General features: G+C 44.1%; 5 protein-coding genes across 12 annotated transcripts; 3 read left to right on the top strand and 2 right to left on the bottom strand.

Moving 5' to 3' along the window:
* Positions 1-308: 308 nt before the first annotated feature.
* On the top strand, positions 309-4,350 carry dipk1aa (divergent protein kinase domain 1Aa). 5 transcript variants are annotated; one of them, XM_061295331.1, is made up of 8 exons: positions 309-634; positions 846-995; positions 1,072-1,173; positions 1,264-1,398; positions 2,021-2,128; positions 2,218-2,394; positions 2,528-2,659; positions 2,735-4,350. In XM_061295331.1, exons 3-8 carry the CDS (start codon positions 1,093-1,095, stop codon positions 3,413-3,415), a joined length of 1,314 nt encoding a protein of 437 aa, XP_061151315.1. In that variant the 5' UTR covers positions 309-634; positions 846-995; positions 1,072-1,092; the 3' UTR covers positions 3,416-4,350. The 5 variants fall into 5 exon arrangements, with proteins under 5 accessions (XP_061151315.1, XP_061151314.1, XP_061151318.1 ...); XM_061295334.1 differs by having other exon boundaries at positions 310-634; positions 1,128-1,173; XM_061295330.1 differs by having other exon boundaries at positions 846-1,173.
* Positions 4,351-4,474: 124 nt separating this feature from the next.
* On the bottom strand, positions 4,475-6,962 carry rpl5a (ribosomal protein L5a). Its single transcript, XM_061295335.1, has 8 exons — positions 6,834-6,962; positions 6,546-6,615; positions 6,086-6,201; positions 5,889-6,023; positions 5,553-5,755; positions 4,944-5,121; positions 4,753-4,844; positions 4,475-4,621 (listed from the first exon to the last, which is right to left on the bottom strand). Exons 1-8 carry the CDS (start codon positions 6,834-6,836, stop codon positions 4,519-4,521), a joined length of 900 nt encoding a protein of 299 aa, XP_061151319.1. The 5' UTR covers positions 6,837-6,962; the 3' UTR covers positions 4,475-4,518.
* A 3,367-nt stretch (positions 6,963-10,329) lies between these two features.
* On the top strand, positions 10,330-13,762 carry gfi1aa (growth factor independent 1A transcription repressor a). Of its 2 annotated transcripts, XM_061295288.1 has the most exons (6): positions 10,330-10,492; positions 10,611-10,787; positions 12,123-12,490; positions 12,587-12,724; positions 13,063-13,228; positions 13,332-13,762. In XM_061295288.1, the coding sequence occupies exons 1-6, from the start codon at positions 10,381-10,383 to the stop codon at positions 13,508-13,510; spliced, it is 1,140 nt and encodes a 379-aa protein (XP_061151272.1). In that variant the 5' UTR covers positions 10,330-10,380; the 3' UTR covers positions 13,511-13,762. The 2 variants fall into 2 exon arrangements, with proteins under 2 accessions (XP_061151272.1, XP_061151273.1); XM_061295289.1 differs by lacking the exon at positions 10,611-10,787.
* A 660-nt stretch (positions 13,763-14,422) lies between these two features.
* On the bottom strand, positions 14,423-19,188 carry rpap2 (RNA polymerase II associated protein 2). Its single transcript, XM_061295287.1, has 12 exons — positions 19,074-19,188; positions 18,959-19,004; positions 18,598-18,712; positions 18,401-18,499; positions 18,270-18,335; positions 18,090-18,178; positions 17,883-17,918; positions 16,914-17,814; positions 16,567-16,664; positions 16,334-16,414; positions 15,678-15,746; positions 14,423-14,660 (listed from the first exon to the last, which is right to left on the bottom strand). The coding sequence occupies exons 1-12, from the start codon at positions 19,117-19,119 to the stop codon at positions 14,516-14,518; spliced, it is 1,791 nt and encodes a 596-aa protein (XP_061151271.1). The 5' UTR covers positions 19,120-19,188; the 3' UTR covers positions 14,423-14,515.
* glmna (glomulin, FKBP associated protein a) lies at positions 19,168-23,159 on the top strand. 3 transcript variants are annotated; one of them, XM_061295285.1, is made up of 19 exons: positions 19,168-19,301; positions 19,499-19,559; positions 19,713-19,838; positions 19,947-20,060; positions 20,129-20,237; positions 20,317-20,602; positions 20,662-20,761; positions 20,826-21,007; positions 21,071-21,124; positions 21,309-21,336; positions 21,568-21,657; positions 21,734-21,775; positions 21,934-22,007; positions 22,086-22,170; positions 22,242-22,351; positions 22,520-22,583; positions 22,643-22,775; positions 22,839-22,909; positions 22,989-23,159. In XM_061295285.1, the coding sequence occupies exons 2-19, from the start codon at positions 19,521-19,523 to the stop codon at positions 23,076-23,078; spliced, it is 1,797 nt and encodes a 598-aa protein (XP_061151269.1). In that variant the 5' UTR covers positions 19,168-19,301; positions 19,499-19,520; the 3' UTR covers positions 23,079-23,159. The 3 variants fall into 3 exon arrangements, with proteins under 3 accessions (XP_061151269.1, XP_061151268.1, XP_061151270.1); XM_061295284.1 differs by having other exon boundaries at positions 21,306-21,336; XM_061295286.1 differs by having other exon boundaries at positions 19,220-19,301; positions 19,717-19,838; positions 21,306-21,336.
* Positions 23,160-24,045: the final 886 nt, after the last annotated feature.

Here is a 24,045-nt window from a genome sequence, read left to right as displayed (position 1 = left end):
AAACTATTTTCGACCTGGGTTATGCAAAAGGGGTTGAGATCAAACAGTTGTTACTAAGAAAAAAACCACCATGTGAAATGTGGCTTTACTTTTAACGGAAGTACAAAAGGAACAATGATGCTTTTATTGTGAAAGACTACGGAAATTAACTCACGCTGAAACAGCTTGTAATTAACAGAAATATCAATTTTCACATATTGGAGCCGCAGATAAATGTACTCTAGCAAACATTTTAAATTGATTTCATGCAGACTAGAAATGACCTTTTTTTAAATAAAATAAAAAGAAGAAAAAACTGCTTCGTACTCACTGCGCCTGCGCACTGACCCAATCCTGCGCTGCTGTTTTTTTGCCTTTGGGTCGATCGGATTTGCTTGGGAAACTTGGGTTTGCTCGGGGAAAGCAACTACCGGAGCTGCCGTGACTGTGCCGACAGACAGAGCACCGCATGGCACAAAAAGCAACATTTGCTAAATGAACTAAGGTGCATTCATCATTTGTATTCGTTGTGCATGCGAGGCGAGACCATTGATCCTGCGGTGGCTGATGTTCTCCAGTTTTGAGATGATCTATTTTTGTGATGGCGAAGGCACTGTTTCCACGGGCCTGGGTAAAGAGGTCATTCTATTTCCAGGTATTTCCAGCTCTCTGTATATTTGGATGTGTGTGTGTGTTTTGTGTGTAATCTGTCACATCAGGGTTGACAGCTGGCAGGAGGTAAACGATCGAGTCGTTCCTCGATTAATGCTCTTGACCCAAAAGCTTCAATAATCACATCCGAGATATTTGTGCATTGTGAGTGGTGTCATGGCTGACGTCACTCAAGGTAGATTTCAAACCCAAAGGATTAGTTTCCCGTCAATCCAGGCCAGATGATCAAGTGTGTGAGAAGAACTTCACCATGACACCTCTCACACTGCAAAGGAAGAACAGTGAAGCGTTCAAGATGAAAGACACCAAGGAACGCAACTAAAACGGTTACAAAATGTCAAAAGGTAGGAGGAGAGGGAAGAATTTCGGTCGTTGGTGTTCAGTTCAATGTCGAAACCTCCTCGGGGTTCTGAACAACAGGTTGCTCGGCAACGCGCGGACATGATACCGATGGCCTTTTGTCTTTGCCGCCATAGTCCGCTGAACGCTCCTGAGGGTTGGTACCGAAAACAGAACAGCATGGTGAACTAGCGCTTAATGATACCTTGACTTATCCATTTTCAAGATGCGAGGGAAAATTGGAGTCATGTTCTCGCTCTTCTCTCTTTGCAGGCTCGTATTTCCTTCGTAAGGGTGAAGTACTTGTTCCTCACCTGGCTGACGGTGCTGGTGGGGAGCTGGGTACTATACGTGCAATACTCGGCCTACACGGAGCTGTGCAGAGGACACCAGTGCAAAAACGCCATTGTGAGTTATCGATTAGCTTCCGCTCGTTGCGACCGCGGTGTGGGATTCTTATTGATTAAACGGCACACGCCGCAATGTTGTGATCGCTCGGTGATGTTCTTACACAATACGTCGGGCTGGTCGTCAATATTGTTTTATAGGCCTTTAGAATGGTGATTGCAGTTTAACTCATTTATTAACTTTCAAGATGCTGGTTAAGGTTCACGAGGTAAACACACCTTAGACCTGATTGTTTTAAAATCCTTTTACAGTACCGTAATTTTTGGACTATAAGTCGCGGGTTTTTTTTCATAGTTAACCCTAACCCTAACCTATACTCAAGAGCGACTTATATACGCTTTTTGCGACTTATAGTCCGAAAATTACGGTATACGTTTTTTATTCTGGAAATGACGCATTTATTCTGAAACACAATTAAACAAATGCGCAGATAGGAAGCAGCAAATAAATATCTTAATCCAAATATTTGTTTAAGGTCGCAGGTGGTTAGTTGTGCTTACCAGACCTGTTTGTGACTAAGACAATTTGACTGATTCATTTGTGGTCTTTGGAATCCTGTTTGTGGATCAACTTGACAGACTGGAACGTGTGTGTGTGTGTGTGTGTGCTTTTTGCCCTCAAGTGTGACAAATACAAGCGAGGAATCATTGATGGCTCGGCCTGTAGCAGCCTGTGTGACAAAGACACATTCTACATGAGCAGATGTCTGTCAACGCTCCCGAACAACCAGGTGGGGAACCATCCGCAAAGTTGATCCTTATCACCCACATTGACAACTTGTTCCAAATCAACCCAAATATTTTGCCGTTTTTAAATCAGGTGTACACCGGAAGTTGGGGGGATCACGAAGGGATCATTCGCTGTCATTTGGGGAAAGTGGCGCACTATGAGATTGGCGAAGAGCCGCAGCCACACCGTGAGGTGCCTATCTTCGATACTCCTACCAAAGGCACGTCGGTGGAGAAGTTCCGGGAAATGGTTTTTAATCACATCAAGGTAGTATTTTCTTCAAATGCATACAATTGATCCCCGAGCGATGGGAAATGATTTCATTTAATTGGTTGAAAAATCATAACGATGTCATCGGCGGCGCTAATGACGTACGTGTGTGTGTGCGTGACCTTTCTAGTCCAAGCTTGGAGATCAGCCCAACCTCAGCGCCCTGGTGAACGTGATCTTGTCCGTGGCGGACGGCAACAAAGACGGAAAAGTGTCCCTGCCGGAAGCTCGCTCCATGTGGGCCCTCCTGCAGATTGATGAGGTCATTGTAGTAGTGTTGGGAACTAGCAAACAACAATTACTTGGCTACTTGTACTTGACTTGAATTTTCTCACAGGTGCTTCTGGGCCTGCTGCTTCAGGAACGCGGGCACACGCCGCGCCTCCTCGGCTACTGCGGCGACCTCTACATGACCGAAAGGGTTCCTCACAAGCCCCTGTACGGCTTCTCCGTCCCCTGGCCGCTGGTCTCCTGGGTCCCGGGTGGCTTACAGCGCACCATGGACCAGTGGTTTACCCCCTCGTGGCCTCGCAAAGCCAAGATCTCCATGGGTCTCCTGGAGCTGGTGGAGGACGTCTTCCACGGCACGTACGGCAGCTTCCTCATCTGCGACCTGGCGGCGGTCCGCTTCGGCTACACCGACGGTCACGAGCTGCGTCTCACCGACGCCCGGGCGGTGGTGCCGGAAAGCCAGTTCCGGCGGGGTATGCGGGCGCGGCGCTGCGAGACCGACGCCGACTGCGTGTACGGCGCAGACTGCCGGACGTCGTGCGACGGCGTCGTGAAACGCTGCAGGGAGGAGCCCGTCCGGCCCAATTTGGCCAAAGCGTGCAGTACGCTGAAGGACTACCTGCTGCACGGGGCGCCATCCACCCTGCGGGAGGAGCTGGAGAGGCAGCTGTACGCTTGCATGGCCCTCAAGGGCGACGCCGGCCAGTTGAACATGGAGCACTCGCTGCTCCTCAACAACTTGAAGGCTCTGCTGTGGAGGCAGATCTCGCACACCAAGGACTCGTGACCGCGTCTCATCTGACCATGCTGTGATACTAGAGCACATTGAATGAAGTGATTACACTACTCATCCAAAAATGTCGATTGAGTTCTCACCTTTTGCACCGACTTGTCCAACTGTTCAATAAGAGCTGAGCAAAAGGAATCACAATAGATTAACCACACACATACACACAATTGGGAAAACTGAAAACACTCCAATTCATGTGTCTTAATTTGTTTTAATTAATTTGGGTTTGTGTAGTATCAACTAAATGTAAGGTCCCCATTTAATGTGATGACTTTTGCATGTTTATTTTTGTCAACGTAGTCCTGCCTATGTTGAAAGTTAGCAGGTTAGGTACTCATGGAAAAATGTCTTGTGTATCCGTTCTAATTCTTTTTTGGAAGTGTCAAAACTAACAGTGATTCATGATGGTTTCGTTCCACATTTGGAAGCCAAATGCTTCTTCATTGTCACATTTTTATTGGATTTGGTACTCAGTGGGACTTTTTGGACTTTGCGAAGCAACTGGGCGGTCCATTTACAATATAGAAGCACAATGATTGCCTTGTGACACTAAAAAGTGTTTCCTTCTCGGTTTCGGGCCTTGAGTATTTGGACTACGCATTAACTCACAGATCTTTATAATCATTTGTGAATGTTAGCTGCTCGTTTTTTTCCTCGAGAAAAAGAACGAGCTCGTGATCATACTGCGTCCGTTTTAGCTTTCACCCATCACTGTGCCGTAAAACGTGAAGTAGTTGTCCGAACGTGCCGAGTGAAGATCCGCGGCTTCACTTGAAGGCGAAAAATGCACGAGGTCCTTTGAAGTAACTTTTGAAAATTCATCTGTGGAAAAAGCTGAAGGAGTGTTCAATGCTGCTGTGTTCAAACAGAATAATACATTGCATGATTTTGCACAACTGCGAATACAGTACACACTATTTTGCTGTCTTTAACCACACGCCTGTTTTTTTTTTTTTTTTTTTGAGTCACTAGATGGGAAAACTAAACAGGATGAAGCGGGACTAAAATAAACTTACGGCGCTCGTTCCACAAACTATCAAATGACAAACACCGAAGTTGATTTTGCACTGCTGTCGATTTATTTGTGATGCGCCAAAGCGCTACCCGTCCCCGGCCTCTAGCTCTTGCGCTCGTAAGAAGGTGGCTTTTTTCTGCCGGACGCGGTCCTTCCTTTGTGCCAGGGACATTTTGGGCCGGTTCCATCTGCCCCAGAGAAGAGCAAAGAGCGGCACCATTAATATTCAATCGTCGGATGAGAGCTCAGCGGGCGGTTAAAAATTAAATCACCAGGAGTATGATGGATTTTGCTTATCAAATAATAATAAAACCCCCACCTCTTTTTGTTCAAGACTTCTTTTTTGGGTTTCTTTTCGTGAACGGGATTGGCTCGGATGGCGGCGTGCGCTTTTTTGTACATTTCCTCGATCTGAAAAGTGTGCAAAAAAAACGCAATATCTGTTCAACAGTCGCTAAGGAAAACTTCCCACACAATTCACAATTTCGTGTTTTGGCTGAAAATTCGTACCGTGTCCGGTGCGACTCCGTTCTTGATGAAGCGCGAAAACTGTTTCTTGTAGGCATCCTCGTCCTCCTCCATCAGGTACGACATGTAGTCGGCCACGTTCATGCCCAGGATGTGCTTCCGATGCAGCTCGGCGTTAAACTCTTTGCTCTCGGCGTCGTAACCGGGGAAGCGTTTCAGACTGTGAATGACGGACGGACAGGCAGACGAGACCTCAGCGTAGATTTTCTAACCAAATACTGGATTATTAATAATCCAGGATCCAATTTGGATTATTTGCTCAAACATAGTTAGTACAAAGTATCCTTGTTGATCTACATGCAATAAGTGACGTGCATAACTATCGAACATAGATTTTACAATTCAAATTTCCAGTATCACATCCACCCTGACCCAAGACTGACTTAATCGATATTGATCAAATCAGCTCGGATGATTCTGTTGCCTCTCTCAGCCCCGTCTTGAAAGGACAATAAACATCAGCCAATGCAAACGAAGGACCAACTACGTTTTGCTCAGCGTGCTTGGGATCATCATCAAGATGCAAAGAACCACCTGATCAATCCGTCACCACAAGATTGGAAAGATCTCCAGAAATCCTCCACCACTGACCTGTGAGGAATGGCCAAGCCTCCGTCTACCGCCCCCTTCAGCGCTCCAAACACTTTGTTGCCCGTGCTGGTTCTGGCCAGCCCCGCATCCAGGTAGCAGGTGAAGGCTCCCGGCTGACCGTCTACGCTCTCCACGTTGAACTCATCGCCCGTCACCTCCACCTGACCCTCGTACACCTGATCCATGCCGAACTTGTGCAACAGCTAGGACAAAGAGAACGTTCCAACTCGTTTGCAATCAAATACGTCACATTCGTTTATTTTTAACACGAGTGTGAAACGATGCAACAATAGCTAGGAACATAAAAAGCACGATTAGAAATGCTTTCGTTCTTACCCGGCGGGCAAGCAGCAGTCCGGTGCAATAGGCGGCGGCATAGTTTGTGAGACCTACAGCGATGCCGTATTTAGGCAACTCGTGGGAATAAGCGGCGGACACAATGTGGTCTCCCTCGATCTTCGCGTAGGCAATCTGTTAAGAGACGGAATAGTTAAGAGAGTCATCAGAGTATTTGAGACCTACTCGCGGCAGACCTGGCAGCAGATATCCCTGTTGGACAAGCGGACGATCAATCGGTATTTGGGTGTGTTGTACTTATTCTTGTCCTGTACAACCAGCCGTTTGCGAGCGTAGTAGTCCGTTTTGCCCTCTGGAACACAAAATGGTTACTTTGACAGATGGTAATTACAACTGGGGTGCATTTATGTACACGTACACAAAGTCAATTTGATGTTTGAATTCTTCGCTTTGTTGTTTAAACATGGTCGTCATTATTTCAGCATATATACTTTTATTAAATGATAGAATACAAGAAGCAGAAAACCAACATGCATAATACTCAAGTACAAATAATAAGTAGATTTGACATATATCTGTACTTGATTGTTATTTTTATTGGGGGGGGGGGTTCCCTACATTTGAAAACCACCTGTACTTTCCATGCTGGACTTTAAATCAGCAAATACATTTGTAAAGTTGTAAATTCATTTATACCTCTCCTTCGCCTGAATTTGACTTCATATCTCTTGAAGTAAGCCTTGCTCTTCACCACTTTCACGAAACCCTGAAAAGAACCGAAGCGTTCAGATCCAAACACGGTTTGGCTAAAATCAGGTCAGCTCGTCCAGCGATGATGTTAATGCCACGCTGGAAGTAAACACTCGGGATCTATCAAACGCCATCCGACCACCAAACCACCGCAAACACCCGTTTAACATAAAAATCCCCACGTATACATACACAAGGGTTGAAAATCTTTCAAAATTATAAAGGTTAACTCACCATTTCAAAGGGTTTTTTAACTTTTTGCACTCCGATTCAATGACACTATATGGTACGGTGAAGCGGAAACTAGCCGTTGATTTAATCAAGGCCCGTTACGGTACAGGAGCGCCCCCTACAGCATTGGCGGTAACACGACAAACCAACAGAGGGCAGCACAATACAAACATACACGCCATTCCTGCGTTGTTCCGTTTTGTTTTAAATGATTGAGACAGAATTAAACAAAAAAAATCGATATATTACAGACTTTTGCATTTGCAAGGTCAGTTTGGGACCAGTGACAGAAAGGGTTTTATTCCTTCTGAGCTTCTGCTTCGACTTCAGTAGACCATTTAGAGATTTAAAAAATGACACATTTAAAAAAAAAAAGAAATCTAAAGTACACAGAGCACCAATGGAGGAAGGCCAGAATAATATTTATATGCTCTCTGCGTTCTACAAAAATCTTTCCTTCATCAAATGATGAAATATGAACGATGAATTGACAAAACCGAATTAAACCAAAAAGCAGAACAAAAATCTTCTGCTTTACAGTTGCAGTCCGATAAAGTACCTCCGTGTCATTCGCTGCCATTGTCATAGAGTGATAAGAAAAGTCAAAGTCACGCTTGCGGGCCGCTTTTTCAAAGATGTTCAACCTTGGTTTCTGCAGAACTGATTTCACAATCAGGAGAAAGCAAATTTCCAGTCATCTGACTGCTGAAGCAATTACACAGCAAACGGTACGACTTAAAATATACCAAAGTTTGTTGAGAGAAAATAAACACCTGTATAAACATATGAACGAGCCACAGTCATGACCTCTGACCTTTCAAACACCCCCGCAACGCTATCCAAAAGACACGCACAGAGACACACAATGACCAGGAAGTAGCGCGCAGCTTTCTTCACATCCACACCTCAACGTTCCCTGGATGAGGTCCGAAGCGGGGGTTGATTTACAACCAGAAACGGGCTGCTTGCAAACAAGGGGAGCTGCCGATCACAGTGATGGATGAGGGGGGGGGCTGATTTGTAGACTGTTTAAATCATAAATCCCAGCATCCAGTTTGGTGTGGAGTGTTTCTTCCGTTGTTCACACTTTCAAGGATCTGACCTATGCTGGGTCGACGAATCCAAGAGCAGAGGTGGGAAAAGTACTGATACAGATACTTGTGTGCATGCAAAAGAAATAAACGCAGCTCCCGTGTAAAAGAAGAAGAAGTGTCTGGTGGTCAGCGACATCCAGAAAATCATATTCACTGCGTTCACACTGCGGTTTGCAGTTGGGCCAACTGAAAGGTTGGCTGTGAAATTGTACTACCGTTTTTTTCCATGTATAATGCGCAAAATTTAACTAATTTATTGTCCTAAAATCTGAGCGCATTATACATGGGTACAGTTTTTTTTTTTTTTAATCCGGATATGATATGGAGGTCGCCATTACAGATGCGCTTTTATTATTCATGGGGGCGCATTATTCATGGAAAAACCGGTAATTCATTCCATTTCTGTTTTTCATGCTTACTGAAGTAAAATGCCCAACTTACCATTGCAGGTTGCTCACAGGGGGAAAGGAGTCAAATCAGAATGGAGTGTCGTGCAGAGATGGTGGTGGGGGGGGGGGGTGTTAAGGCGGTTGCCAGACTGCGGTTAGGCTGCAGCAGTCAAAGGAACCTGTGAGAGGATGAGATAGCGATTTGTGGTTTGCATTGAGATGCAGGACAAACGGACTACACAAAAACTCCGACCAGGGAGGATCAGTTTGACAGTTCAGGCTTTTGGTTCATAAATCCTGTGTGTGTTTATTAAAAAAAATCTGTTTCATGAAGGCTCTTGGTAGCTTATCAGGCAGAATAATTTCTTTATTTGCTTTAAAATGGCTTCCAGTGAGAGCATGGATTGCTGCCAGTTCTCGTTCAAATATTCCATCTCATGTAAGGCTACTAGCTTAATGCTAACACACTATGCAAAACACCACAGATGGGCTCATGAAACTAGCATTGAAGCTGAAATAATTCCAAACAGCGTTTATTGCAGCTTTGTTGTTAGCGTCTCCATCTATCACTATGTACCTGTTGTACCGCCACCTAGTGGCCAAGGTGTGCACACCAAGAGGAGAAGCACAATGTCTATTAAGATGCAGTTTAGTTTTTCACATTCCATTTTTTTATTACAAGTCTTTTTGGGTGATGTTTTATGGGGAACAGATTAATTGCATTATTCCCAATTTTAATGCAGTAAATGATTTTTTTTCTTTGCTTTGCACTTTAGCACCATCCCTTGAAAACAAGTCGGCATCTTTGGTGTGTGTGTGTGTGTGTGTGTGTCGGCTGCAGTATCAGTGCACTGTGAGTACGGGGCCATGTGTTGTATATCATGCTTGCGTCAGCTGCATCAAACAACCTCGCTTCCCACACGGAACACAAATCCACACCACTTTGACCTTGGCCGTACAGCCCAAATCTCTGATAGGATTTGAAACTGACAGATTTCTTAACAAATATTATGTTGTACTTCCATATTTGTGTCCCACTCCAATCGGCAAGGCAGGCTAATTGAAGGGGGGGGGGGGGGCTTTAATAGTGTAAAACAATCAGGCTGAAGTCAGTGCTGGTAAGATGAAGCAGAGCAACTGTAAAGTTACACCACAAGTCTCCACCGGCAGGCTGTTGCGCAAGGCTGCCGACCGGGCGACCGGCTCATTAACAGGATCGCCTTACGAGCAGCCAAACAACGAGGCCTCTATGGATCAACCTGCTTGGGTCATCCATGATACACACACAAGCTCATTTTAGGTCTGATTGTATTCATATGTCACTTACTCTCTATTTGTCTTAGCCTCATTTTAGCCTTTTTGGACTAGAACTGCAATGTACAGGAAGTGCATTTCACAACATTGTAAATATATGTTTTTCATTTGATTAGACTTAGATATTATTATTATATATATAGATATTATATATTCTATTGTAACGTGATGCAGTCATACATTACAGTAAAGTGCAACCCCGATAATAAATATCTACACACATAAACCATGTCGTGAAATACATCATAACTTATGACCACAATGTGTATTTCACAACGTGGTAGTTAGCGAATAAAATACTGAAGAAAAAAAAAATCAACCTGATTCTTTATCATAGTAACAGTAATCATAGGCTACTGCACACGTCAAAAATAATAATAAATAATATAGTGAGTATAAAATAACTGTTCCTAATGTGATGGCTCTGACCGAGTGTGTATATATATATATATATAAATATATATAAATATATATAAATATATATAAATATAAATATATATATATATATATAAATAAATCTATATATATCAATTGATTTTGATTTAGTCAACCATGAGTAAATGTACCTGTGTGTACATTCTAGGAGGGAGGAGATTTGGCCACCTGCCACGCAACACCTGGCAAGCACTGCGGTCTCTCTACGCATGCGTAATGGCCCCCCAAAAAAAAAAAAATCCCAAAGAGCTAAGACGCACTCCGGTCAAGTGAGAGGTAGTGACACAGTACACACAGAGTTGACTCACTGTAAGCAAGATGCCGAGGTCTTTCCTGGTGAAAAGTAAGCGGGCCCACAGCTACCACCAGCCCCGATATCTGGATGACGTCTGCGTCGGTTTGGATACGCTTCTGGCTCATATAAGCGCAGGTTGGTCATGCGTAATTACGCACGGAATGACGCACCAATTCGTATTCCACCTACAATCAACGAGATTTTTAAATTCAATATCAAAGGAATCGACAATGTCTTCTGTTCGTAACTTTAGAGACAAAATGTCAAGCGGACTCGAGTTTGGAGGCCGTGACTACGGGCAGGCTGTCCCCGGGGCCCCAGGTCCTGTCCCCGGGTTCACTGCCGTCCAGCTCGCCGCTGAGCTACGGAGCGAGCGACAGAGCCTCGGACTGTGATTTGTGGCGTCCCCCGTCGCCGTCCTACTCTCCAGGTCTCGTTCAAATTATGCCGTGTTTATTTAAAATTTTTACCGAAATTTACAGACAAGCTAAACTGGCATAATTACTAATCGTGAAAACTTTCAATTTGGACTTGGAGATGAGGGTAAACTGTTAAAATGTTGAGGCTTTACCAAATAAAATACTATATATAAATAGTATACATAATAACACTAAGAAATGTAGGTTATGTGCTCGAATATAAAAATTGCAAATAACACAAAGTCCAAAACTCTCATTTTTAGTTTTACATTGTTTTCCTATTATTTTTATTTACTCACTCTTTGACTGGCTGTAACGCATGATTTTATTTATGTATTTATTTTGTTTAGACTAATGCTGTCCTTTATGCTACCGAAACTTAAAGTTAAAGTTAACTTTAACTTTAATGCAGTGCTAATTATTTAACTTAAATCATTGAACTTGTATCGATTAGTATCAAATAAGCACCAAAATCAAAATGAAATATAATCGGCCGTATCACATTTTTGAGAATGTTTCAGTTCATGCCATTTCATTATATTTTATTTCTATTTTTTTCCCATTTAATTCATTGTAACATGTCACTATACACCTAAATCAAAATGGAATACATCGCCAGTTAAAGAGAAAGAATATGCTTGTGTTTAATATAAACATGATGAATCTAAAATATTGTATAATAGACAACTTTTAACAGTTGACCTTAACTTCCAGATCAAAACTTAATAAAAGGATGTTTAGTTTTGTCACTCCAGAATTGGAGGACAATTTAGGCAACAGTTTTATAAATAAAACTATTTCTCATAATGTGTTGCATTAGTTTGAGTCACACATTTCCTCAAACTATTGAAGAAAATAGAAGAGATGACTTACTTTGGTCAATAATCCAATGAACGATGATTCCATTTTTTTCTATTTCTCTAGATGGCTAAATCTTAGATTATTTGTGTCAAATCTTCTTTGGCTGTTGGAATGAAAGGAAAGCTTTTAATCTGTTTCACTCTCCATCCCCAAAACAAAACATTTTCTAATGTAATTTTGAATCAGGAAAATATCACTCTCCCTTATCATAAAAACATAACTTAATAACACAATTCAATGGAACACAAAGAATTATCCACTTTTTGCATCGTGTGGCTCCTTGTGGTGTATGCGACTTGGCCACCGGAGGGCAGTATCACAGTCATGATGAGTATTTCTTTGTAGAAGATGAAGAATATATGCGATTGAGTAGTTAATGTATAATGTTTACATGTGTTGCTGCACTATTTGTGATCAAATATCTGTTGCTTGAAGAGTCAGCAGCAGTAAATGCACCTCTCCACTCACATTTGACACCATTTCAGATTCTGAGGAAAGCTCAACACCCACCGTGAAGGACGGACACCACTTCAAAATGTCCCTCTTCCCCGCTTACCCCTGGTCCTCCTATCCCATGTCAGACCTGAGGGACACGGTCCCGGCTCCGTACCACCGGCGCTTGCACCAGCTGGAGCTGCAGCGCGGCCGCCCAGAACCTCAAACCAAAGGATGCTACGGGGACTGTTCAGCTCCGATCCAAATCCAACGGATGTGCGGGATGAGGAATGCTGACATGTTTGGGGATCTAAAAGAGAAGCAGCATGGGTCTGAAATCATCAAGAGTGAGGAGGAGTTTATGTGCATCAACCAGATCGATCCTGAAGGCTCCTATAAGTGCCTCAAGTGTTACAAGGTAATGTTACCTTACCTGCCATAATACAAAGATAGATACACTTGATGGCAGCAAGTCGGTTCTTTCCCTTGAGGTCAGTCATTTTTTTGCCAAAAGGTGTTCTCCACGCCTCACGGCCTGGAGGTACACGTCAGGCGGTCACACAGTGGGACGCGTCCCTTCGAGTGCGGGATTTGCGGTAAAACCTTCGGCCATGCGGTCAGCCTGGACCAACACAGGGCGGTACACTCGCAGGTGTGTGGCTAATACATTGGGAGTATCACGGGATTTTTATAGATAAGCATTATATTGCAGCACATGTACAGTTAATATAAAAAGTCTACACACCCCTGTTGATTTATCCTGATCTCATTCTTTATCACTAAAACTTGGCATTTGAAATGGGGGGGGGGGGGTGTAGACTTTCTATAACTACTGTACTTTTGTGGACATTTTCATAAGGTGGGGTGGTGTAAATCTTTTCTCATGTAAATGTGCTCTGACTCAAAGGTTGTGAAAGATCAACTTCCTTTTAAAAGTGAGGCTTGCATGTCTGCTTGTGTGAAAAACCGAAATATATCTCGCGTGCACAGGAAAGAAGCTTCAGCTGCAAAATCTGCGGCAAAAGCTTCAAGCGCTCATCCACCCTGTCCACGCACCTTCTCATCCACTCGGACACGCGGCCGTACCCGTGTCAGTACTGCGGGAAGAGGTTCCATCAGAAGTCCGACATGAAAAAGCACACGTTCATCCACACAGGTAAACACGGAAATGCTTTGTTCTTACGAGAAGCACAAAACATGTTCCAAAAATGGCGGCCAGCAAAGAGACGTGTGAAAGACGCCTTCCCTTTTGCGTGCAGGCGAGAAGCCGCACAAGTGCCAAGTGTGCGGCAAGGCCTTCAGCCAGAGTTCCAACTTGATCACGCACAGCCGAAAGCACACAGGATTCAAGCCTTTCGCCTGCGACCTCTGCACAAAAGGCTTCCAGAGGAAAGTGGACCTCAGGAGGCACAAGGAGACTCAGCACGGACTCAAATAACGCCGTCCTTTCAAAGCCTTAGTTGCACTTTTTGTTCTTTCACGTAGTTATTGCTAATCGATTGTGTTGTTGACTATTTATTATTATTATTTAGCCTGGCAATACTGCACGAGGTGTTATTATTCTTGTTTTATTAAGCTTGTATCCATTCATTAAATTATCTGTCAAAACAATTGACATTTTAAGATTAGAATGCATTTTTAGTTAAGTGTTGTTAAATTAAAAAAAAAAAGTGTTAAGCTATGTGACGCATCAATCACGTTCCCAGTCTCACTGACAAGTCATATCACCTGAACTAAAGGGTCCGACTGCCATCTGGTCAAAATCAAATAGCATACCCGTACAAATAAAGCAATTAGTGCCATAAAGCAGCCTGTGAAGGAAGTCAACTGGACTCGCCTCACTTTTACGACCATTGTTAAATATCCTCCATCGTCATTTTGTGCTGGGAAATCTCGGGTGTGATTTGTTTCGACACGCATGCGATATTCCAAGTTCTCAAAAGTTCCTAGGAAGTGATTTCCGAGCTAACGCTGCCCAATATTTTATCTAATGACATGGCAAAACACACACACAATAAATAACATACATCGGACTCACCAGGGATGCTGATTATTAAATGTATGGATTTTTTCCAGATCACTACAGAAATGTTTTTCTTGTCAAACTGGACTCTTGAGTTTTGCTCCTCCCGACCAATTAGAGGAAAGAAAAATTCTGCCCCTGTCAGGATGAATATGAACATTGATTAATAAAATATTCCTATTGCTAACAAAGTTTACATGGACCAGCAAAAATAATTCTGAAGGACCTGGGCAGATTCAAATAACATGGCAACACACAGAAACTGACATCTGATTGGATTAAAAATCTTACTACAAATGATGTAATACAAGAAAAAACACCAAATCATTTTGGAATAAACAAAAAAGATGGAAAATATTTTTATTTGGTTCAACGACAGAACCCGTTTTAGTCGTTCCCTGAATTGTTTTGTATTGTACGTCAGCGCGGCGGGGGTGTAAATGCCTGGAGTAGGTTCAAGAGGTCTCGCTGCTGGAGGCCCAATTCCTCCATGAGGGTGTTTACGTACGAGACTGACGACGGCGTCTTCAAGGCTTCGGCAACCACTGGAGACACACATGACAACCTGGATGGGGGTGGATTTTTTTCTATGATTAAAAATGATATTAACATGTAACAATATTTTGATGAATCATTTTGACCGTCTCTTCTGTATTAAATCTAAATGTAGCTAATTAGGAAGATGACAATGAGTCCACATAGCCAACTTGTTCGTTCCATCTCTAGTTGTCTATGTATCTGCTTGGAGTTCTGCGGTTCTCCTCAGGTTCCCGTGTTGCAAAGGGGGGGGGGGGGGGGTGCATCCATTATTCAACCGACTTGAACAATGGTGGCCAGACGAGCTCCGCAGCTGCCGAGCAGCAGATAGATAACCACACCGCGCCAAATTATTCATGGCGGAGAAATAGTAGCTTGGATTTGAATGGGGTCTGATGAAATCATGTGCTACCACTGGCACTGGTTCCTCTACTGTGCTACGTGGAATGAAAGAGAAGAGAGGAGTCCATCTAAATCGAGATGGAGAAATGATTGGCGAATTTTTAGCACGCCACGGAACGAATCCAACTCGTACGCCGAGGCGCTGCATTCGAAATAACAGCGTGTTGTTATGTAGGTCAGCTCGGACGTTGACGTGGGTTATTTGGGTCTCATAAATCAGAGCCAGTTGAAATCAGATGAACCTTTTCTCAAGTGCCAGTTTACCGTGTGTGTGTGTGTTTAACATGAGAGGTGAGTTGTGTGTTTTCCGTCCTCCATAGCGGATCTGGAGTGGGAAAATGTGGGTGAGATAAGGCCGCCGAGCTCGAGTGTGTACTCAGATGGGAGGAGCGCGGAACTGTTTGAGAATTGCCATCCCCGTGAGCGTACGCCCGTGCACCCCTCGCACGCCATATGGCGCGGGCCAGACGATACCACATACACCGTCATGCGGTAGAAACTGGATCATATGGTTTTAAAAAGATAGGGTTGCGGTTATTGAATATTTTGCGAATTTACAACTTATTTCCTTGACACTAGTTAAATGAGTTCTATTTCAATCCTTGCAGTTTGGGGAACTCGTTTAAGTAAAAGCCACACTTACAGATGAAGAAGCACGACAGCAATGAGGGTCCACTCTGGAGGTTTGTGGATAATGTTGGTGTTGGTAAACCTGTTGGTATCATAAAAACAGGTGGTCAGTCACCCAATGCTGGCTGTCTTTGCAAGTGCAAATTGTGAGGATGAATTGAATGCGTAAACAGTCGGAGCCAAGCGGCACAAACGTGGCTTCTGCTGTACAAGTTCTCCGGATGCATGTCTCTCTGGCAGCAACGCGTATCCTTTAGTTTTTCTTCAAGTGTGTCAGCGGGGCCTCTCGGTACGAAACAATAGAATTCCTGGACGCCGGACTTCTCTTAAATCACCTACACGGTGATTTAATCGCAAACTTGTTGAAAGCGACTTCACCGACGAAAGAGAACAAACTGATTTTTTTTTTGGGTGCAATTTCCATTCGTTAATTTCCCGCATCGACGTAATCATCTCTTTTTGACAGCACAGACTCGCTGCGTTTACAAATGACATGAATAATGTATGAATTGATTTCTTTAATCCCAATTATCCAAGAGTATAGTTGTATTGCTCGCATTTTGCAGCGCATCCCGTAACATGAGTAATGAGCTGGCATCGGTCGCCACTGTGAAACATGAATACGTCCCCGCGGAGGTGCGTCACGTGTGCCGTGCGTGTTGCACTGACCTGAACGTCCTCACCAGGTTGTTGAGGTCACTGGTGATGTCACTCAGGGTGAGACTCAGCGGGCCCACAATGTTTCTGAGACTGCACGTCAAAAATGGGCAGAAATGAAATACATCCAGTAAGTTGCCTTACCAATGTTTTTTTTTCTTTTTAACCTTTGTTGGTAACAATGTGGTAAAAAATATTTGCAATAACAATCAGTGTCTAACATGCGGAAGATTGTGGACACGAACCAGCTGGCCAGTTTCTCCACTGTGATTCGCTTCTGGATGAGGTGCTGTGCCTTGGAGTCGACCAGTGGCAGAGCTGGAGAGTCACCTGTGGTCTGGTCCTGGAAGGTCAACCAATGAGATAAACTAACATGAGTTTTTTTTTAAAACATAGTCTTTTAAAATGTGTTTCTGATGAATGTACTTGAAGCACAAAACCACGGAGGAGGGCGGGGAATAAATAAATAATCGCTGAAACATCAGTGGCCCTTACTTTCCTCTCTATACATAACCCCAAAGCGCGACCAATGTTTTTGTCTGGCGCCCCCTTGTGGTTTCTAACTTTCACGCATGTGTGTCCCATTGCTCACCTCGTTTCCATTCTTCTTCTCTGCCTCCCAGGTGCCTTTGTAAAACTCTCTGACTTTGAGCACCATCTGCTGGGTTTCCCTTTTGAGGGCCTCAAAGTCAGGAACCGGCGCCGTGGCTCTCCCCCGCTCCATTCTTTCGTTTCCCTCAGTGATGTCATCCTCAATGTCATCTTCATCCAGTTCCTCCTCCTCCTCTTCTACTTTCGTGTACGTAGAAGGAGAGTCGAGCGCACAATCAGCTCCGTGCAGGAATTGAAGGCTCTCAGCTGTGAGCCATTCGTTCAGTATCGCTCTTAAGGATTCCAGGAGATTCTGTCCAATCGAGCTGTGCTTTGCTTGGAGGGTGTGGTTCTTGAGAAGTAACCCTGTCGCCCCTCGCTTGCTCATCCCCACCTGGACGATGGTGAGGTTCGGCCGGCCGTCGGCATTTAACTCGGTTAGATCTCGGCTGTTTTGTGAATCTGTGTCGCTTGGGCGAGTTGATTCAGCGATAGGAGAGGTTGGAGGTGTCGGCGTGGTGCGGAGGCTGGATGAATTCAGTCGATCCGTCACCTCTTCCACATTGGCTTCTCCATGGTTGTTCTTAGGTGCAACGTCTGCTTTCTGCCTTCGTGGACATCGTCCGCTAGCTACCTTCCTACGCTCGGCCTCCACTCGTCCAACTCCCTCGCCTTCATTTTTACGTTTGGGCCGGTCACCCCAGTGCACCCTGGGTCTTTGTTCCCGGGAGACCACGCTGGAAACAAAGTCTTGCTCCCGTTCGTCGTCGCTGCTGCTGTCGCTGTGGCCGGTAGTGAAGCCACTCTCCTGATGGTCCTCAGATGGAGTACTCAGCGGTTGTTCAATGTCCTCCTCCAGGAGGCACTTTGCTGTCAGACACACCTCTTCACCAGAACTCCCGCTGGACACACCAGTACATATTTTTGATGGTTTTGTACACTGTACATTTTCACTGAAGCAAATACATACGTGTCCCCTTTCGTCGTCAGCTTGATTTCTGCCAGTCTGCAAGAGAATCCAGTGATTTTTCACTTCATTGTTGTGCACAAAATTCAGGCCACTAAAACTAAATCATAGAATCAAAAGAATAATGGGGAACCCCAGACATGCCATGGAAGGGAAAATAAAATGGTGGCCACAACCACAACAATTGAAAGAGGAAAAAAGTGTTCATACCCCTCATCCTGCCTGAGCCAAAGTGGTGTCTTTGATATCTGTAGCTCAAATTCTTTGGATGCTCGGTAGCAAAAGTGACTGCAAAAACACTACGCAGAGAGAAGGCACATTTTAAAACAGTGCAAAACATCCTGCATATCTCACAAACTATTCTTTTCTGCCGCATGTAGCAGCACTCACCTTGCGCTCTGTGATGTCATACACCTTATTGGTCTTTGTTGAAATTTTAAACTGTTGCTTTGGAATCTGTAAGGTAAACAATCTCCAGCATATGAACGTATAAACATGTATAAACGACGGGATGTAGATACCTTGTTCAGTTTATTTGAACATAAAGGATAACCACACAATTTGGTGATGAATCTTTCCTCCACAGCATCTTTGTAATTAGCACTGGTGATAAACTTGGCCTGTATTGGGAAAACATAGAGTTTAAAACACATTAGAAGTCGGAAGCATTGAATAGTTACTCATGAGTTGAAATGGGAGGTAAGGCACTTGTACGCACGCAGTCGAGCAAGAAGTCATCAGACACGCTGTCCTCTAGGAGACGCTCCACCACTTGCAAAGCTCTTTTCTCCAATTCCAGTCTGTCCCTCAGAGTCTCCCGGATCGCCTCTCGCCTGTCGAATAGACATTTCAAGTACAGTAGCAAAGCCAATTGAACAACAAACAACCCAATCCTTAAATAATCAACATCCCTTAATCGGTTTGAAAAGTAATGTATTTATTTGATCTAGATCAGCAAACTATAGTGACAGGCAAGCAATTGTACATTGTCTGTACTTTTTATTAATACTAAATATAGGATCGGTTATTGTACTTAGAGATACTTCTAACACACACAAATTTAAAGCCTTTATAAAAACCTTCTCGCTTCTGCTTCCGCAATCAACATCTTGGCGTGCTTTCCATCTGCAACGACAAATAGATATCACGTTGAATGAAAGGTAAGTTATCCGTCAAAAGAAATGGTTAAATGACCTTTTTTAGTCGCTTTCGAGGTAGTTGTTCTCGCTATCGACTCCATGTTGTTCCTGTTTTGGCACGATTTCAACTCTGACCCGTGACGTCACAGAGCTACGGGAAGTCAGATGAGTCGAATCGTATCAACGGATTTCCCCCGACCCGGTGTGGCTTTTATTTGGACCCTGAAGTTCAACTTTGTTTCGTCGTAGTTCTCACATATTCGGTACACAATTAGTAATTGATGTAAGTATTTAAAAATTTGCTTACAAAGTTAAGAGATTATGTATATTTGTCTTTTTATACCTAGTAGCTAAGCTAATGATGTGTCAACGCTAGCATTAACTCGTCTGTTAACGGTTACCAATGTCATTTTCTTTCTTTTCGTATGATGAGCATAAGCACAATATTCTTCCATGATTGTTCATCCTATTTATTTAAAGAGTGCCTCTGAAGACAAAGGGAATGGCTTTGGATCAATTCAGTGATGTGGTGCAGAGATGTGTGAGTCAACCTGGATGTTTTTTTTTTTAAACAAGATCAAAGTCACACATTTTCATTATGTTTTCTAATCTGACCAGTTAATTGAAATGGAATCGTTTTCAATTAATTGGTCATATGACATGTTTCTCATCCATTGTTGTCTCTTTCATCTAGCAAGCCCTGCCATGTGACAGCTACACCACCGAAGATCACTCCATCTTTCTGACCGCTGGTCGGTCATGCATCGAGGAGGGAAACTGTGCTCAAGTGCTCAGTATTGTCTTGGATGACACAAATCAGGTAAATAAACATCTGAATCGAAATAGAGCCATGGGGACCTTCTCTGCCTCTTCCACCTTGTTAAAATGTGCAACTCCAAATACCTGGTAAATGTCTTCTTCTTTGTAGGAGATTGTGAGATGTATGGGGTGGAACCTGCTGCCTCCTCTGATTCAAGTTCTATTGAAGAAGGACGACAAGAACCTTCTTCACTGTCTGGCCATTTTCAATCACCTAATTGAGGTTAAAATATGTGAAATATGTGCCTTTGTTTTTGAACACACGTCAATTTCATAGGTGTTGAATTTTAGACGTGCAGACCTAAAGAGTTGCTGATCGGCCTGTTGGAGCAGTTGGAGCAGGAGGAGCCCGTCGCCATCGCGGAGAGCCTCCATTTGCTGTTGAAACCTTTACAGAAAGGTGAGGAATTTCATCCGCTTTGGATCATTTTCCGTGGCACGCTGATCACTTTTGCTACGTCGTGTCTTGACGCCGTCAGTGCTGCTGCGCCTGGGCAATCGTAAGGCGTCGTCTTTGGGCATGGCCTTGTCCTCCGTTTTGGACCAGGTGGCCAAACTGCCCGTCCCTCAAAGCAAAGAGCAGGAGGACAACACTTTCCCGCTCTGTCGTTGCTGCTATGATCTGACTGCCTTTGTCAAGCCCTTTGTCCAAGAAGCCAAACGGGAGTTCTGCAACGGTGACGCCAAGCCAAGCGAAAGCTCCAAAAAGTTGACCGCGTTCGACCGAGCGGATCAAGAGGAGCTGAGGACAGAACTTGTCAAATTGTGAGTGATGAGGTCTCTCTTCCTTCGCCATGTTGACTCCTTATCTGTCCATCTTGCAGCTGCATGAGCTCTTTGAGCCGTCCTCTTCTGGAGGTGCAACTGAAAGATCCCGAGGCTTTGGCTTCGTCTCCTCTGAGGGATTTTGCAACAGAGATTCTGGTACGACGTTCTCCCACCTCACAATTGAAATTCCCAGCTGAGCGTTCTTGCACGTTTCTCGCAGAACAACCTGGCCGCTATCGGAGAGTTTAAGCCGAGCCTGGTGTATCGGCCTCTGTGCAAGAGGAAAGAGGTGGCAGGCCTTTTAGAGGAGGACGCGCGCTATCCCAAAGAGTCGCAAGCCAGCCTGGCTCACCTGGTGTTTGTTCACCACCTCGCCGCCGACATCTTCCCCTACGTCTTCAAGTAAGACCCGAACGTCAAACAGCAAGTCCGAGAAATTGTATTCATGCTTACGCCGTCTTGCAGTCCCATGTTCAGCCTTCGGTGTAATATGGATCATGTCGACCTCCTGCTGTCCAGGTGAGTTCGTTCCTCCGCTCCTTAAATATGGTCGGGCCATCTTGAAGTCTGCGGAAAAACGTTTGACCTTTGATGTTAGAAATCGACTTCATTCGAAATATGGCGCACAATTTGGAGCTTTGACTTCTGAAAGACAATATTAGATAAAAATCATTTGGATTGATGTTATTGTTTTTTTTAGAAGTGAAGAGTTCCGGATCCAGAAAGGACTAGTGAGTTATTTCTTTTGAATTTTTTATGAAACCCGATGTTGTTGAATATATATATTTATTTATTATTATTTAGTTATTTATTGTGCCTTCTTGTTTTTATTTTGGGTCGTCTACTTGTATGTTTATCGTGTACTGTGTCTCGTCACCGTGGAATGGAGGAAACGGAATTTCGGTTTCTTTGTGTTTTGACATATGAAGGGATTGACAATAAAGCTGACTTTGATCATGCAGGAGCTTTATGAAAATAGTCTCGTGCGTGTGGAGGATAACAGTTTGCCGACAGAACTACTGGAACTCAAAATCTTCCGCACCGTGCCTCAGGTAAACAGAAATAAAAGCAACTCGGATTTTTATTTGCCAAAAGTACTTGCTGTTAATTTCTTATCTTTGTTTATAGAACTTAACCAAGGTCATGACCATCTGTCCAAAACACGAGTTGGTAAGTGAATCGTTTCTCGGTCCCATCGTCCAACCACTTTTTTAACCGTAATAAGAGCCTGTATCAAATATTGGGAACGAGATGAATCCTAAATTTATACGTGGCGTGTTTCGGTTCATGTGCTCATGTTCAAATCAATCCCATGCTTACCATCTCAGAGATGCAAAGGTTTGAAGGTGTTCCAGCTAAGCCTTGACAAGTTTAATCTTGAAGCCAAGTACAATTTTTTCAAGTAAGTCAACCGTGAAGCGCTTTTCCAGATGCACTTTATATTCCAGTGGCAGATTTGAACCCGATGGCCTCATTTCAGGTACATGCTGAAAACGAGCAATCACTCCGGAGTAGAAGGCTACGTCATCAAAAACATCCGAAGTCAGATCCACGCGGCCTTGGAGGTGAGGCTGCACGTTTTAAAAACGTCACATCCTGGTATTTTATCGCTCATGACCGTTTGTCTTGTACGCAGCCCGGGAACAGTAACGTTTGGTTTGAGGGTTTTCGCTTGATGCCCCTGCTGTGGTTGGTCTTCACTCTCCCCGACGGCCCTGAGACCGACCTTCTGCAGTACCTGGACAGGCACGCTTGTTCTTCTCACTGTTAAGAAGATTTAGCTCACTAGAACAGCTAGAAGTAGAGTCGCTGTTTTTTTCCACTCATCTTTTTTTTAGACAGAGATGTTTTGGGTGGTCTAAATTCTAATCGCATAGTTTCCCTATTTTGGCCGTGTTGTTTTTTCCCCCCCAGACTCATGGAGGCTCTGAACTTGCTGCGTTACCTCGTCATAAGAGATAAAGTGACGGAGAACAAGGTGAGCGTCTGTTCCATCCTCACTACGTTAGTGTCTCAAACTACGTATCAACTTCACAGACTGGGATCTGGACAGCGCTGTCTAAAATAGAAGATGTGTTCTTGAAGCCCCTTCGTGTCGGAATTAACATGTCGAGAGCTCACTACGAGAGGGAGCTCAGCACCACCGTGGAGAACAAGAGAAATGTCAAAGGTCAGCCCCAACGGCCGCAACGGGTCGAAAGTGATAGTAATCATGCAGTACCTTCCTTTCCAGACACGTCTGTGGTTTCCTTGTCCGTCGGTGATGAGAAGCTGCCAAATATGTCCTTCGAGTCTCAGGTTGAGGTGAGTGGCTGTTATGTTTTTGGTGGAATTGAAGAGAACTGTGATGATGACATGATTGGAATTCATGTTCCCCCACCAGGCCCTCCGTTCGGCCCTGCACACCTTTGACATGATGGAGAGCGTACTGGTGCGAATAGAGGAGCTCACGGAGGTGAAGAGCTCCATCTAAACTTCACAATGAAACATTGACGTATAATTCAGTGCGCTTACACTTGTTTTCCACAAATAAATTATGGTTATTTGGAACAAAGCATCTGTGTCAAAATGTATGTCATCGCTGCACACACAGGATAACACATGGTTGTTGTTTTTTTCATTTTATGAGAAAAGTACATTAAGACAGACAAGTTTTTCTTAAATAAATTAGCTGAACTAGTCTCTTAAATGAGATTTGATGCAGAGTGGACTACACTGACCAGACATTTCTTTAGGCAAGGTTGCAAAAAAAGGAACAATTTGAAATTGATATGAACAGATGGGCCAGCTCATTTTGCAGATTACCTGAAAATGTGTTCATCCAAGCCAAACCTTGACGGGGGTGTTTTACAAGTCCTTAAAGAGCGGGTGCTCCAGGGCCTGTGCTGCTGTAATTCTGCTATTCGGGTTGAGATCCAGTAAAAGGTCCAATAGGTCGTAAGCCTCGTCGGGAACTGTGTCCCAGCCCCGTTCATCATGGACCAGACAGTCCCGCTGAGAGGAAGGTTTCAGGGTTTTTGGATGTGGACGAGGAGTCTCGCAAGCTTGCTTTTGAGCTCCTTCATCCGTAGTTTCAGGTTTGGTTTTGCTGATTGGCTTGGCGTCTTTATTGGGTCTCTGTCCTCTGAGCGTCTCGCAGAGGACCCTGAGATCTAGCTGAGGAACTTCTTGACTACACAGCACCACCTTGCCTAGACGAGTGATTGATGGCGGGTTAAGCCGCAATTCCATTTCACAATCATGTTGATACGCACCGAATGCCTTGGCTGCTTTTACGGTCTCCCTGGAGCCTCGTATAGTCATGATCTGAGCGAGAGCCACCAAATCGTCGCTGGCTTTGAAGAACGGGTAGCGTCCACTGAGCAGGGAGAGGAAGATGACTCCGGCTGACCACACATCAATGGCTGAGTACAGGACCAAACAATTCATGTTTAGTTCGA

This window comes from Syngnathus typhle, linkage group LG13 (genome assembly GCF_033458585.1).
Source record: "Syngnathus typhle isolate RoL2023-S1 ecotype Sweden linkage group LG13, RoL_Styp_1.0, whole genome shotgun sequence".
Classification (NCBI taxonomy): Eukaryota; Metazoa; Chordata; class Actinopteri; order Syngnathiformes; family Syngnathidae; genus Syngnathus; species Syngnathus typhle.
This window is presented reverse-complemented; position numbering and strand designations above follow the sequence as displayed.

What these genes read in the sequence shown, in the direction of transcription:
- dipk1aa (XM_061295330.1), top strand. Translation starts at nt 1,039, where the DNA reads ATGTCGAAACCTCCTCGGGGTTCTGAACAACAGGTTGCTCGGCAACGC. An exon ending in ACCAGTGCAAAAACGCCATT is followed by an intron (nt 1,399 to 2,020) that starts GTGAGTTATCGA and finishes TTTGCCCTCAAG; the next exon opens with TGTGACAAATACAAGCGAGG. An exon ending in CAACGCTCCCGAACAACCAG is followed by an intron (nt 2,129 to 2,217) that starts GTGGGGAACCAT and finishes TTTTTAAATCAG; the next exon opens with GTGTACACCGGAAGTTGGGG.
- rpl5a (XM_061295335.1), bottom strand. An exon ending in CAAATTCAGGCGAAGGAGAG is followed by an intron (nt 6,202 to 6,545) that starts GTATAAATGAAT and finishes TTTGTGTTCCAG; the next exon opens with AGGGCAAAACGGACTACTAC. An exon ending in GACTGCTGCTTGCCCGCCGG is followed by an intron (nt 5,756 to 5,888) that starts GTAAGAACGAAA and finishes TCTTTGTCCTAG; the next exon opens with CTGTTGCACAAGTTCGGCAT.
- gfi1aa (XM_061295288.1), top strand. Translation starts at nt 10,381, where the DNA reads ATGCCGAGGTCTTTCCTGGTGAAAAGTAAGCGGGCCCACAGCTACCAC. An exon ending in ACAGGGCGGTACACTCGCAG is followed by an intron (nt 12,725 to 13,062) that starts GTGTGTGGCTAA and finishes TCGCGTGCACAG; the next exon opens with GAAAGAAGCTTCAGCTGCAA. An exon ending in GCACACGTTCATCCACACAG is followed by an intron (nt 13,229 to 13,331) that starts GTAAACACGGAA and finishes TTTTGCGTGCAG; the next exon opens with GCGAGAAGCCGCACAAGTGC.
- rpap2 (XM_061295287.1), bottom strand. Translation starts at nt 19,119, where the DNA reads ATGGAGTCGATAGCGAGAACAACTACCTCGAAAGCGACTAAAAAAG. An exon ending in GTTCAAATAAACTGAACAAG is followed by an intron (nt 18,336 to 18,400) that starts GTATCTACATCC and finishes TTTACCTTACAG; the next exon opens with ATTCCAAAGCAACAGTTTAA. An exon ending in TGGCTCAGGCAGGATGAGGG is followed by an intron (nt 17,919 to 18,089) that starts GTATGAACACTT and finishes ATTCTCTTGCAG; the next exon opens with ACTGGCAGAAATCAAGCTGA.
- glmna (XM_061295284.1), top strand. Translation starts at nt 19,521, where the DNA reads ATGGCTTTGGATCAATTCAGTGATGTGGTGCAGAGATGT. An exon ending in TTTTCAATCACCTAATTGAG is followed by an intron (nt 20,061 to 20,128) that starts GTTAAAATATGT and finishes GTTGAATTTTAG; the next exon opens with ACGTGCAGACCTAAAGAGTT. An exon ending in AGGACAGAACTTGTCAAATT is followed by an intron (nt 20,603 to 20,661) that starts GTGAGTGATGAG and finishes TCCATCTTGCAG; the next exon opens with CTGCATGAGCTCTTTGAGCC.